Raw genomic sequence first — 13,623 nt, 5'->3', positions numbered from 1 at the left:
TACAAATCCTGCAATACAAAGTTGCAGATTGATTATTGTAAAGCTATGGCTTTGGTATCAACATTTGGATCAATATTTAGTCAGTGGCGGTCAGTGTTTCTTTAAACACTTACCACCACTAACTAAATTAAACTTGGATATTCACTGCTGGGCCCTATCTGGGCACCAGCACTGAATCTACAGGTCTTTGGCAGCATCCAGAAGCTACTGGGTTCAATTCCCACTGCAGCTCCTTGTGACACTGGGCAAGTTACTTAACCCTCCATTGCCCCAGGTACAAATAAGTACCTGTATATACTATGTAAACCGCTTTGAATGTAATAGCAAAAACCACAGAAAGATAGTATATCAAGTCCCATTCCCTTCCCTTTCCCTATTCCTAAAAATCCATCATCCCCGTTGAGTGCAGTGTCGAATTACAGGCCATTGCTGGTAAAAGTTACAGGAGATATGATGGCCAAACAGTTGACTAACTACCTATCACATCATAATATTTTACATGGTTCTCAATCTGGCTTCAGTACAGAGACAGTATTGGCTACCTTATCCACAGAGGTCAGGAGGAAAATCAGTGTAGGAAAGAGGGTATTGTTAGTGTTGACATTTGGGCGTCCCTGACCGTATTATCGAAACGAAAGATGGCCGCCCATCTTGTTTTGATAATATGGGCTTCCCCGCCCCTTCGCGGGGACGTCTTGTGAGGACGCCCTCAGGAAAACTTGGGCGTCCCATTCGATTATGCCCTCAAGGCAGTCAGCAGCCATGCTCCCAGCTGCTGACGTCGGCACCCCATGAATGCTCAGTTCTTGCACAAGTTCAGTTCATGCACGAGAACTGAGCATGTATAGGGTGCCAGCACTGGCAGCTGGGAGCACAGCCGCTGACTGCAATCCTGGTCTGATGGCCTAGTGGTTTGAGCTGAGGATGTCTTCTGCTGGCAGGGCTTAGGGATCCCTGTCAGCCAAGGTATTGATTTTTTAAAGTTTGGTGAAAGGCAGAGGGAAAGAAGGGGGCAGCAGGCAAGGGGCAGGAGCAGAGAGGAAATGCCTCAGGCCCACACACTGGCCTACCCACAAATCACCTTCTGACTGTGCCACTGCTCTGAGGTTTCATTACATTAGTTTGATAAATAAAATTGAAAGTAAAATCTCCAATGGATTCACAGAAACCTCAACTTGGGTCTGTAAGAAATATACCTTGAGTTTTGTGGATTGTCAGATCCACTTTGAATTTGGGTGGACCTGAATTAGATTTCCCCACAATCTGTGAAAGGAAATTTGATACATATTTTTACCTCAAAATCAAGGAAATCAAGTTTTGCTGTCTAGCCTGTGGCAAATTGACTTTAGCTCAATGATGAATAGTTTATACATCCTTAGTCACCAGATATCAGTCAAAGGATCAGATAGTAGGGGTATGCACAGTCCAAAAAAATTGTTTTTATATTTTCAGAATCTTTCCTGGATTTCAGGTGTTTTCTGGTTTATTTCAAACATTTGCTTTTAGCACACATTGTATGTGTGTGAGAACTGTGTACACATGCATATTAATTCACAGGTATACATATGTACAATCAATTTTGCTCGCACTAAACTTTTTTAGGCACCCAAATGTGTGTTATTGAATGCGCAAACCTATCACACAGGCAAACACAGCTCTCAAGGAGAACAATTCTGTCTCAGCCCATGAGGATACCTCAATACACCTGCAATGGCAACGACCAGGAAAATGTTCTGCTACAGAGAGTTGCTGCTTTTAGATATATTCTGCAAACTAGTACTGATGAACACAAAATAGGATTCTTTATTTATTTCTCATTTTTCTATACTGCCTTTCTCTAAAAGCTGTAAAGCAGTTCACAACAACAACAATACAAAACAAAATAAATACAATAGCATTCTTAATATAGGCATTGGCTAAATCACCCAAATGCAAACTGAAATATCCAAGCCTTATGATGATTTGTAAGTTGGCAATTTTATTTGTTGCTCTTCGCTCAAAAGACAGGCAATTCCACAGTAAACTGAAACTATTAAGTATAAATGTAAAACAAATCAGAGAAAATATTTCTTCACTCAATGTGTAATTAAACTCTGGAATTCATTGTCTGAGAATGTGGTAAAAGCAGTTAGCTTAACACGGTTTTTAAAGGGTTGGATCACTTCCATAAGCCGTTATTAAGATGGACTTGGGGAAAATCCACTGCTTATTTCTAGGATAGGCAGCATAAAATCTATTTTACTGTTTTGAGACCTTGCCAGGTATTTGTAACCTGGATTGGTCACTGTTGGAAACAGGATACTGGGCTTGATGGACCTTCAGTCTGTCCCAGTATGGCAACACTTTTGTTCTTATCATCTAATCATCTACTATGATATTATGTTATGCTTGTTAACTTCTAGTTGCCTGCAGACTGATCCTTGCAGTGATCTCTAAAAGGACCTGGCTAGTAGAACATAAAGATCGGCTTGGGACGTACTTTGGAATTCAAGAACATAAAAACATAAGAATAGCCATACTGGGTCAGACCAATGTTCCATCTAGCCAAGTATCCTGTTTCCAACAGTGGCCAAGCCAGGTCACAAGAGCAGAAATATGATGGTGCTTTCCCCTGAAGGAACTTATAAACCATACCTATAATTTTAAACTCAGTGTACTGGTAAATGGGTAATTAGTGCAATGCCCCCAGCACTGGTTTAACATGCCCACAAATTTCAGTACTATACACAAGGCAGACTGCTGCATTCTGTACTAGTAGTAATTTCAATGGCTCAATATAGAAAGCGCTACAGTTATCTAAGGAGATGACCACTAATGCTTACTTTATAATAAGCAAATGAGTCTTATTCAGGTAAGGTCATAAACATCCGAGACTCCACACATGGCAAAAAAACAGGTCTGCATTACAGAAGTTATCTGAGCCTTTGTGGTCAAGGATAAGTCTAGCTGAATGCCTAGAAGTCTCACTTCCTCCACTAGAACCAAACTCTGGTTTTATAATTGGATTTCTGGACAGGGAAAGGATATCTGTGATCTATAGACCCCCCCCCCCCCCCCCCCCCCCCCCAATATCTTGATCTTAGAAGGATTGATTTGAGATTGTTCATCACTAACATTGATTTAACTTGTCCATATCTGCAACCTGGCCTTCCCCACAGAGAAAAATATATCTAAATATCATTCATATACAGCATATAATAGGTACTTGTCCAAAATTTGTGCATCTGGTTTCATATGCAGATTCAATAAAACTAGTGATAAAATTGAACTTTGAGGGACTCCTTAAGGCAAAGGCCATGAACGTGAAATTGCTGTGCCCCACTGGACACACTGCATCCAATCTGTTAAGAATGAAGTGACCCGGGCCAGAGTTTTGCCCCTAATACCATATGGATCATAGCCTAGAAAGTAAAAGATAATGATCCTCTGTGTCAAAAGCTGCTGACAGCTCTAGATAAAATATCTAGGCTCCTATTATGCAAGTTATTGGTTTAACAGCAAGAGAGCAGTCTCTGTGCTGTACACTGCACAAAAGCCAGATTGCCCCTCCACCAGTAAGCAATTTTCCTCTAGATCCTTGGCCTTCATTCTCCGTTCTTGAGGGCTGCCAGCAGGTCAGGTTTTCAGTATATTCTTAATGAATACCTATGAAAAAGATCTGCATACAACGGAGGTAGTAGATATGCAAATCTCTCTCATGCATATTCATTAGGAATATCCTGAAAATCTGACCTGTTGGCAAACTTCGAGGACTGGGAGGAAAAACTAAGGGGTCCTTTTACTAAGGTGCGCTGAAAAATAGCTTGCGGTAGTGTAGGCGCAGGATTTACGCATGCGTCTGTCCATTTTTCAGCACGCCTGTGAAAAAGGCCTTTTTTTTTGCCGAAAATGGACGTGTGGCAAAAATCAAAATTGCCGCATGTTTATTTTGGGTCTGAGACCTTACCGCCAGCCATTGACCTAGCGGTAAAGAATTCGGGCGGTAATGACCTACATGCGTCAAATGCAACTTGGCATGCATCAGTTACGTGTGTCCAAAAATAAAAAATATTTTTCAGAGGCGCGTATCGGACACGCATCAAAAATGAAATTACTATAAGAGCCAAGCGGTAGTTGGGTGTTAACTCCATTTTGTCGCATGTTGGACGCGCGTATATGCTTACACAGCTTAGTAAAAGGGCCCATTAGGCTCCAGATACCTTTAGTTGACTATCAGTTTGCCTATAACCCGGTAAGGGGCAATGGATCTATAAGTGTGGGGACCAGGGGCTTAGCTAGGTGGGGCCATGGGGGCATGGGCCCCCACAGATTAAGCCCTGGTCCCTTTTACTTTGGACCCCCCTCCCGCCGCCGACCCTCCCCTGCTGCCGCTGACCCTCCCCCGTCGCCGCTGCCGCCGCCAGGTACCTTTGCTGGTGAGGGTCCCCAACCCCCACCAGTCGCAGTCTTTTTCAGCGCCGGTCGACTCCGGTGCCTTCGCTGATGATCTGTTTCTAACTTCTGACGTCCTGCGTGTACGTCCTGTATGTAGCCCCGTGCAGGACGTGCATGCAGGACATCAGGAGTCAGAAACAGATCATCAGTGAAGGCGCCGGAGTCGACCGGTGCTGAAGAAGACTTCGGCTGGCAGGGATGGGGACCCCCACCAGCAAATGTACCTGGCAGCGGCAGCGGAAGGTGGGGGGTCCAAAGTGGCGGGGAGGGGGGTCAGTGGCTGGGGGAGGCAGGCTAAACTGTGCCCCCCCACCTCGGGCTCTGGACCCCCCCTCCCGCCAAGGTCTGGCTACACTCCTGGTGGGGACCATCAAACTAAGCAGCCTTTTTTTCAAGGTTCATTTGTATTTGGCTGAAATAGATAACACAATGTTTTCCACAAGTCACCTTGAAATGATATTGGCTCAACGTGAACTGTGCTACATACAGTACATGTCCCAATGCTCCAACCCACTATGACCTTTTCAAGTTAATGAATCTTTTTGGTAGTCTGCACTGTGGTTCTGAAGAATCAATATTTCACACATTACTTTTGTGATTGATTTTCCCTCATGGATACTTCAGCCGGCAGCATTAACAACAATATTCAGAGCAAAAAGGGACATTTGTGCGGCTCTCAGAACAATTCTATTTCCATAAGAAAGTAATGCATCCATCATTCTCATTTGTTTCTGAGATAATGCATTTCTGCTCTCCAAAGCAAATTTCAATTCCCAGGATGCTCTGACATACACAAGAAAGGAATGAGCATAGCTGTTAAAAGTCAAAGATTTGCTTTTCATCAAACTATGAGAGCCAAGCTAGAATCTGATGAAGTGCTGCAGACCTTGAAACAATGTTCCAGTTTTCAAAATGTTTTTGATACTATGAAAGATTATTTTTTTATCTTATGTTTATATAGTACAGTAATTCCTTTTTGTGTCCATTGGAGCCTTCTCGGACTTTGGATTGCAGCAACTGAAAGTATTTGTAGGGCTGCATGTTGATTACAATTTTAATCTCAATTAATCACACGATTAAAGGTATATTATTATTTTTCCCCACTGCAGCTCCTTGTGACTCTGTGCACAAGATAACTCGAGCTAAGCTTTAGTAAAAGACCCCCTTAAACCCTCACTGCCCAGCAACACAAAGAATTGCCCAGAGTCAGGAGGAGCTGCAGTGGTAAATAAATAAATAACACACCTTTAATTGCACAATTCATCATGATTATAAATTTTTAATTGAAATGCAGTCCTAAAAAAAATTAAAAAGTAATGAAAAGATAAGAAATACAAAATACAAATTAAAAAATTACAAATGAAAGAATCTAAAACAGCATGCAGAATAGATATAAACAGCCTTACAGTTTTCACAGGCTACTTCAGAAAAACAAGCCAGTTGTTTAAGGTTCTTCTGAATTCTTCTGTGATTTAAGTCAAACATACAGTAATACACTGTATGTTTGATGCTGAATGATTATGGTAACAGGTACAAGTACATTAACCCATACTTCATCTAGTCTGGCAAACAAGCAGTAAATTGTTCAGTGTAGAAGAATTACCATCAGTTCTGGCATGTTTATAATAAGCTGTATAGGTAGTTTGACATCTGGGTCAGCGGTGTAATCCATAGGCACAAGGTTGGGTGCCAGCTCATAGTATCTGCTATGCAACCTGTAAACCACCAAAACACAGATACTAATCATTCAGTGTAATTTGCACATATTTGCATTCTAACCTACTGTTGTTTACATTATCATGTTGTCATTCAATAAGAGCACGTGAAGGCCCATTTTAAGTAAGAATGCCAAAATCACAATCGATACGCCGTAGTATTTTAGAAAAGCTTCTATTGACATAGAGCCTTTTCAAAACTACATGTAGGAATTCACACGTACGTTCTGGCTATCTGCAATGGGAACAATCATTTTACAACTGCTAATGTAGGCAAATAGACAACTGATAAATATCAAAGTGTCGGCATTCAAACATTTAATTTCAGAACAGATGTATTTTGGAAACCTACATGTCTAAATGCTATAAATGTAATAATGCCTTTGTATTGCTCCATGGTGCGACCACACCTCGAATACTGTGTGCAATTCTGGTCACCATATCTCAAAAAGATATAGTGAAATTAGAAAAGGTACAGAGAAAGGTGACAAAAATGATAAAGGGGGTGGGATGACTTCCCAATAAGGAAAGGATAAAGTAGCTAGGGCTCTTCAGCTTGAAGAAGAGAGGTCTATAAAATAATGAGTGGAATGGAATGGGTGGACGTGAATCACTTGTTTACTCTTTCCAAAAATACTAGGACTAGGGGGCACACAATAATGCAGTTAAATAGTAAATTTAAAACAAATCAGAGAAATATTTCTTCACTTAATGTGTAATTAAACTCTGAAATTTATTGCCTGAAAATGTGGTAAAAGCAGTTAGCTTAGCAGGGTTTTAAAAAGGTTTGGATAACTTCCTAAAAGGAAAGTCCATAAACCATTATTAAGATGGACTTGGGAAAAATCCACTGCTTATTTCTATAGAAATGGCATCTGTGTAGGGGACCTTTTGGAATGAACTGGTTGAAAAAGGTGTACACTGCTGAGTACTGGTATGGGCCTTAGAGAAGAACTTTCTCCTTTTGGAAACCTTAAACACAAAACTTGTTCTATAGCTCCGCAAATCTGTCTCTAAGGGGCAAACAACGCTTAGCACAATATGAGTTTTTCCATCTAGCACGGTTCATCAAAGGTCCTACACACAGACTTGTGAATCCTCTTTTTTTTTTTTGCCTCACTTCTTTGGATTTGTTTACATGTTCATAAGGTTTGGATTTTCTCCTTCCTTCCTTTTTCTCCTCTCTGCAACAGGGGCTTCACTGGAAACCTGGCTATATTTAACTTGCATTGGTAATATTTGAACTTCTCAGTTTTTATTGTTTTATTCTACTCACCACCTTTATTTAGGGCTCCTTTTACCAAGCTGCTATAAAAGGGGCCTTTGGTAGCACTGGCATGTGGATTTGCCACTCGCCATTGCCCCTTTTACCACAGTGGGTAAAAAGCCAAAAAAAAGGAAATGGCTGTGTGGTAAGTACACACTTGCCGAGCACCCATTTCCGGGGGGGAGTCCTTACTGCCACCTATTTAGGTGACAGTAAGGGTTCCCGTGCTAACCCAGAGGTAAAAAAAACAAAACGTTCTGGTCGCACCAGAAATGGTGCGCATTGGGGGCAGCACTATTGCTGGCTTCCATGTTAAGCCAGCAGAAGTGCCAGATTGGTGCATGACAAAGCACTGGTAGCTCACCACTGCATATGTCTAGTTGAGCTATAGAAATGATAAGTAGGAGTAGTAGTTGTACTTGTAAAACGAGCCCCTTAATTAGGAAAGGCAGTTAAGCAAAACATTTAATAAACTACCCAAAACTTCATCCCACTTTGTTCTTTCCCTTTTCTCTCTCCTTTTCTTTTTTATCCCCCAAGAAGTGTAAAGATATCAATAAACTTCATTCTCAATCTTTTCCCTACTAGATTTTGGCACTAGCTCCCATCTCCAGGAGGCTTTGGTAACCTGAGGGTGCCTCTCCTGTTCTGATAATGAGTCAGATGTGGATGAACTTAAATCATTGTCACTGCTACCTGTGCTACAACTAGACTTTCTTTTATTGCTCATCTCCTTGAAATTGATCACCTATGTATGTGTTCTTACAGGCAAGTATATAGCACAGACACAATCTACATTTCCTCCTTCTGGGGTGTTGGTATCTTTTGCAATATTATCCCTGTCTGCTATGGTGGTTTCCAGAACTTTGTGTGCACTGAGTCCGTTAGTCCATTTTTGTTTGGGAGCATCTCTGCCTCCTGCAGCAGGTACCACCTGAGCAGCTGGCAACATATCTTGCAGGGCCTGACTTTCCTTGCAGTAGGTTTGCAGACCTGGGGCATGGATCTGGCAGAGCTACTGGATTAGCAAGAGTAGCTGACCTGGTGAACCCCCCCCCCTCACCCATATTGGTACAAATGATGGGCTGGGAATTAATATTGAACACCCACTTCAAGCCAACTCAAGGGTTGAGTACCCTATTCACATGGGTGCTCTAGGAAACAAGGAATGTATCCCCATACTAGAAGATCAAGGGTTGATGTTGAAATACCTGGGCTGTTGTATCTGGACAACGTCTCCAACTGCATTGGTTTTGCACATATCATGACAGTACTGAATCTCATGCCTAAGCCAAGGTATGTGGGCTGATGTTTCTGATATTGGGTCTGGCCTCTTACATTTTGCCCAGGTCTTGGGAGCCAATGAGCAGTCAAGAACAGGAACTTGCTACATAAAGACTTTTGAGTTGTCAATGCTTGGATAAGTATTCATTAACCCAAATTAAATGGAGATAAAACAGATCCTTTGGGTAGTTGATTGTATCCCAAGTGAAAGCCTGGTGTTAGCTGGAACTAGTATCCCATTGGTAACTTCATTTAAAGTGTTGGGGATTATACTTGAAACTATCTTAACTATGGAGCACCAAGTTTCTAATACAGTCTTAGAATAAGAATCAATGTGTGCCGAGACTACACTGAGCCAAAGGAGGAATGGGCCTCTTTGAAAAAGATTATAGCTATAGAGCTACTATCATAGGCCTCCAAGCCTACTTAACAATGTCACTGGTGTATACCTACTGTGAGAGATGTGAAAAAAAATTCTTTATGTGCCACGGTTTTCTCTGTGCAAGGATTAGTTGAGATGGGACTGGAAAAGTCTGTATACGTAGGATGTGAAAACTGCATTACAAGGAAGGTATCTTTCTGTGAGGTTTTATTTAAGCATTTTTATTCTTTTACATATTTTACATTTATATGTTATTTATTGATGGCGATGAGGATGTATTTTAATTGCTGTAAACTTCACTGAATATTATTACTATTGGAGGGATGGGTATAACTAAAAAAAATTAAAAAGGAAAGGAAAATTTGTAAAAAGTGTTGAAATATGAAAGCAAACATTCAGAATTCATCTCCGTAAGTATTCCAACAAGCTGAAGGAGTGAGACTCCACCATTAAGCAACAGCATTTGCAACACAAGAAAAAAAAACTCTTCAAAGAATTAGATTATCATAGAAGGAAAAAAGAAGTAGCAAATACATAAGTACAGTAAGAAAAATAAAGTGCTACTCCAGGAACCATTCATTGATCAAAAGCGGACTGATGAATGGTTAAGAGAGGCAATATTCAGGTGCTCAATGGATTATGTATCCATTAAAGCATGGCCATAAATGTAGCAAGTCTCTCTCTCTCTCTCTCTCTCTATATATATATATATATATGAACGGATATTTAAAGTGAGTTATGCCCCATTGGTGTTCTGCTGCACAATGAGTTTTCTGACAACGTGCCCCACAATTATTCATGCAATTTTTTGCACCTTCAGAGTTAGTGGACTCTAATAATTTTCTATTTTCTAGTCTTGGCTGTATTTTTAAAAAGAAACACTGTTACTCAATTTTTAATCGTCATGTGCCTTCATGCCCTTTTATTTACACTATAGGTTTCTCAAAGTTTGGTTTATCTGCATGTTTTCACTTCTGTTTTGGGACACTGTGGTAAGAAAGGCATACCTCACTTATCTGTATATTTTCAGATAAAATCAGACTATTTAACCTGCTAAACATCCAGTGCCTGATAATCAAAACAATTTAAACAGCCAGGAGAGGCTCCTGGCCACTGAAATCGCCTGTCCAGGGATAACCAGGCATTTTCAGTGAAACGTAAATCAGACAGTACCACTGAAGGTGAACCCAAACCAAAATTAGCTATTTTGGGGGCATTCCAGAGGTGGAGTTGGCAATTAGCTGGTTAAGTACTGATTTTCAGTTGGATGCAAAGAGCAAATCTTAAAGAAACTCCAAACTGCCCAAAACACCGCAGTCAGACTCATATTTGGCAAAACGAAATGCGAAAGTGCCAAGCCCTTACGAGAAAAACAACATTGGCTCCCAATCAAAGAGCGAATTGCATTCAAAATCTGCACCCTAGTTCATAAAATCATTCATGGCAAGGCCCCAGTCTACATGGCAGACCTCACAGACCTATCAACCAGAAACACAAACAGGTTTGAACGCACATATCTAAATCTCCACTACCCCAGCTGCAAAGGACTAAAATATAAATCAACATATGCATCCAGCTTCTCTTACATAAGCACGCAAATATGGAATGCACTTCCAAACATCATGAAAACAATGCACGACCTAACAAACTTCCAGAGATTGCTAAAAACCAACCTGTTCACAAAGGCATACCAGAATGATCCAACCTAAACACCGAACCCTCCAACACAATCGAAACTACTACCAGAACTGGACAAATCTTAACTCTCTCTCTCTCCTTGAATACTTATATACTCTGTCATCTATGATCATTAACACTAGACCACTCTGTATTTCTCTTACCGGAACTGGAGATTGCCATCATGGTACTATGTAAGCCACATTGAGCCTGCAAATAGGTGGGGAAATGTGGGATACAAATGCAACAAATAAATAAATAAATAAATAAATACCATATTGTGAGAGAGTCTATAGAACACTGCCCCTCTCCCTTAAGAACAGTCCATCTAATAATCAGAACCACCTTAAGAGTGCTAGTCCTGCCCCAGGAGGAAGCGAGCTGGGAGGGGCGGAGCCCATTCTAGGAAGCATAAAGGGCAGGGCCAGGCCAAGGTTAAGAAAGACCAGTGAGGAAGGAGCAGGGTTGCCAGATGGGCGGTTTTCCCGCAACCCGCCGCAGGAAACCTTTGCCCGCGGCGGGTTGCGGTTTTTTGGGCTCGTTTTCTTTTTTCTGTGAGGGTTTTGGGCGGTTTTTCGGCCGGTGGGGGATGGGGCTAATGGCGACAGAGGCGGGGTTTGTGACATTTTGGGCGGGGTTTGGTGACTTATTGGGCGGGGCGATGATGGTGGGGGCGGGGTGATGACGGAAGGGTGGGGCTGATGACGGCGGGGGCGGGGGTGATGACGTCGGGGGTGGGGTGTGTGCGGTTTTTGGGCGGGTTTTGAGCGGTTTTGTGTGGGAATTTTTTTTTTTTATATGGCAACCCTGGGAAGGAGTAGACACCCCAGGCTATGCCTGTGCCAAGTGCAACTAACTGCTGTAATCTGACTGAGGTAAGCCCTTTGCTACTACTAAACTAAACACTGCAAGTTTTGCTGTATTGAGGTCTGGCGCCAGACCTGTACTTTTTTTGAGAAGAGTAAAAGCTGTATTTGAGGCATGGCAACCCCGGCAGCCATAGCTGTGCTTGGCCTGTTGCCAGAGGCCTACCTAAGACTTTGTGTTCTGAACTGCTGAAATACTCACGCTAAAGACTCAGGTCCTGTGAAGGAACAGGCCCGAGGACTCTGGTAAATAAAATACTTATCTTTGCACTTGTCTGGCTGTCTTATTCCACTGGCTGTGCTCGGGGGTCTCACACACATAACTAGGACCACGCAAAATACAGCCCTATCTTTATGTGGTTTTTCATAGCTGGTTATGTTCTCGCTGGCTCCGTATACCAGACATAGGTCGACATTGAATTTCTGGGTATTAATGCCAGCAGCAGTCAGCAAAACACTGATCACTGCCAGCTGAATATCGGGCCCAAGGATTTTATCTGCATAATAAAGGGCCAGTATTGGGGTGAAGTGAAGGTGGAATTGGCTCTTCTGTTTAGCAGCAATATTCAGCCACTGAATAAGTTATTCATTTAGATGTTCTTTTACCAAGCCACACTAAAAAGTGGCCAGCCCTGTTGTCAGCACATGGGCTTTCCACACGCTGTGGCCTCTTTTAGTGCGGTGGTAAAATGGCCACCTTGTCATTTTTTTGTAATGGCCATGCGCTAATTTCCCCATTAGTGCACGGCCATTATCACAGGAGCCCTTACTGCTACCTATTTAGAAGGTGGTAAAGACTCCTGCGCTTCTCCCACACTAATTGGGTAGTGTGCGGTAATGTATGTATGTATGCTACCCAATTAGCACAGGTACGCCTACTATTCACCCATGGTCATGCCTCCCACACTGGAAAATAAAAAAAATATTTTCCACCATGGGATTAGTGCACACTAAGCTGAAAACTACTTCGGGAGGCCTGAGCACATCCCACAGTAGTGCTTTTTTAGTGCCTGGCAGGCCTGTGTTAGAGCTACCACACCTTAGTAAAAGGGCCCCGTAATTTAGATTTGTCAAATAGTCACTGGCACAGTCACCATCTAAATGGAAAATGCCACTGAATATATGTAACTAATCGAAGATGTTGGTTCCCAATCTATCAACACTTGTATATCAAAAATTTTCCAACACTTGTACAACACTCACATATACTTCAAAATTATTCCCCACTTAGATGTCGGTAAAGTACTCTCTGGTGACCTCAGTGGTGCTCACTGCTAATACTTATGAATAGCAGTGTATTCAGCACCCAAGTCTTCATCGGACACCCAATTGCTCTTCCTATTTACCTTTATCTCTTTTTCTTTATTCTTATATTATGATCATATTAAATACTCATCTTAGTAGATGTTAGACGGAGGGGTTTAATGTCCAGTATTCACCGATACTCCACAATATTCAATAGAGGATTAGCCAAATCAATCACATAAAGCACAGTAAGGCTACTTCCCTTTCAAGCAATAACACTGTGCCCATGCTATAATTTAAATAATCAAAAAATAATCAAATATGATGTGAATAGACTTCAAAATGCTGCCGCTTACCCAAACTTTTGTATGCAAACTAGCATCATTTCATCATTACTCCATATAAACTGACTGTGTTCAAGTCCATCTCACATCATTTAACTCATGATGGAATTGAAACCAATGTTCAACAAGCGGCACTGAGCAAGTCAATCTGCTCTTAGGCTCTGTCAATCTAACCTTCATACAGCTATTCATGCAACCTATATATATATATATATATATCAGTTGACAGGGACAGACTGTAGCATAAACCACACAGCCTGTCCTGCAGTCTGTTTGATATCTGTGATAGATTGTACAATCAGTGGCACAAATTAGAAACCTCCCAGCAGAGAGAGAACAATGGCATGACATGAAGTCATCACAAGGTTGGTGACCCACATTTGACAATTTCTTCACTGGTGTCTTTTGG

At 41.7% G+C, this 13,623-nt stretch overlaps 1 protein-coding gene across 1 annotated transcript in view; it reads right to left on the bottom strand.

The window, feature by feature from the left end:
* Window positions 1-13,623, bottom strand: part of CIB2 (calcium and integrin binding family member 2) — a 127,764-nt gene that overhangs the window by 30,516 nt on the left and 83,625 nt on the right. The window contains exon 3 of the mRNA XM_030190388.1: window positions 6,038-6,149. Coding sequence (XP_030046248.1) covers window positions 6,038-6,149 — 112 coding nt within the window. The remainder of the gene's footprint in view (window positions 1-6,037; window positions 6,150-13,623) is intronic.

This window comes from Microcaecilia unicolor, chromosome 1, assembly GCF_901765095.1.
Source record: "Microcaecilia unicolor chromosome 1, aMicUni1.1, whole genome shotgun sequence".
NCBI lineage: Eukaryota > Metazoa > Chordata > Amphibia > Gymnophiona > Siphonopidae > Microcaecilia > Microcaecilia unicolor.
This window is presented reverse-complemented; position numbering and strand designations above follow the sequence as displayed.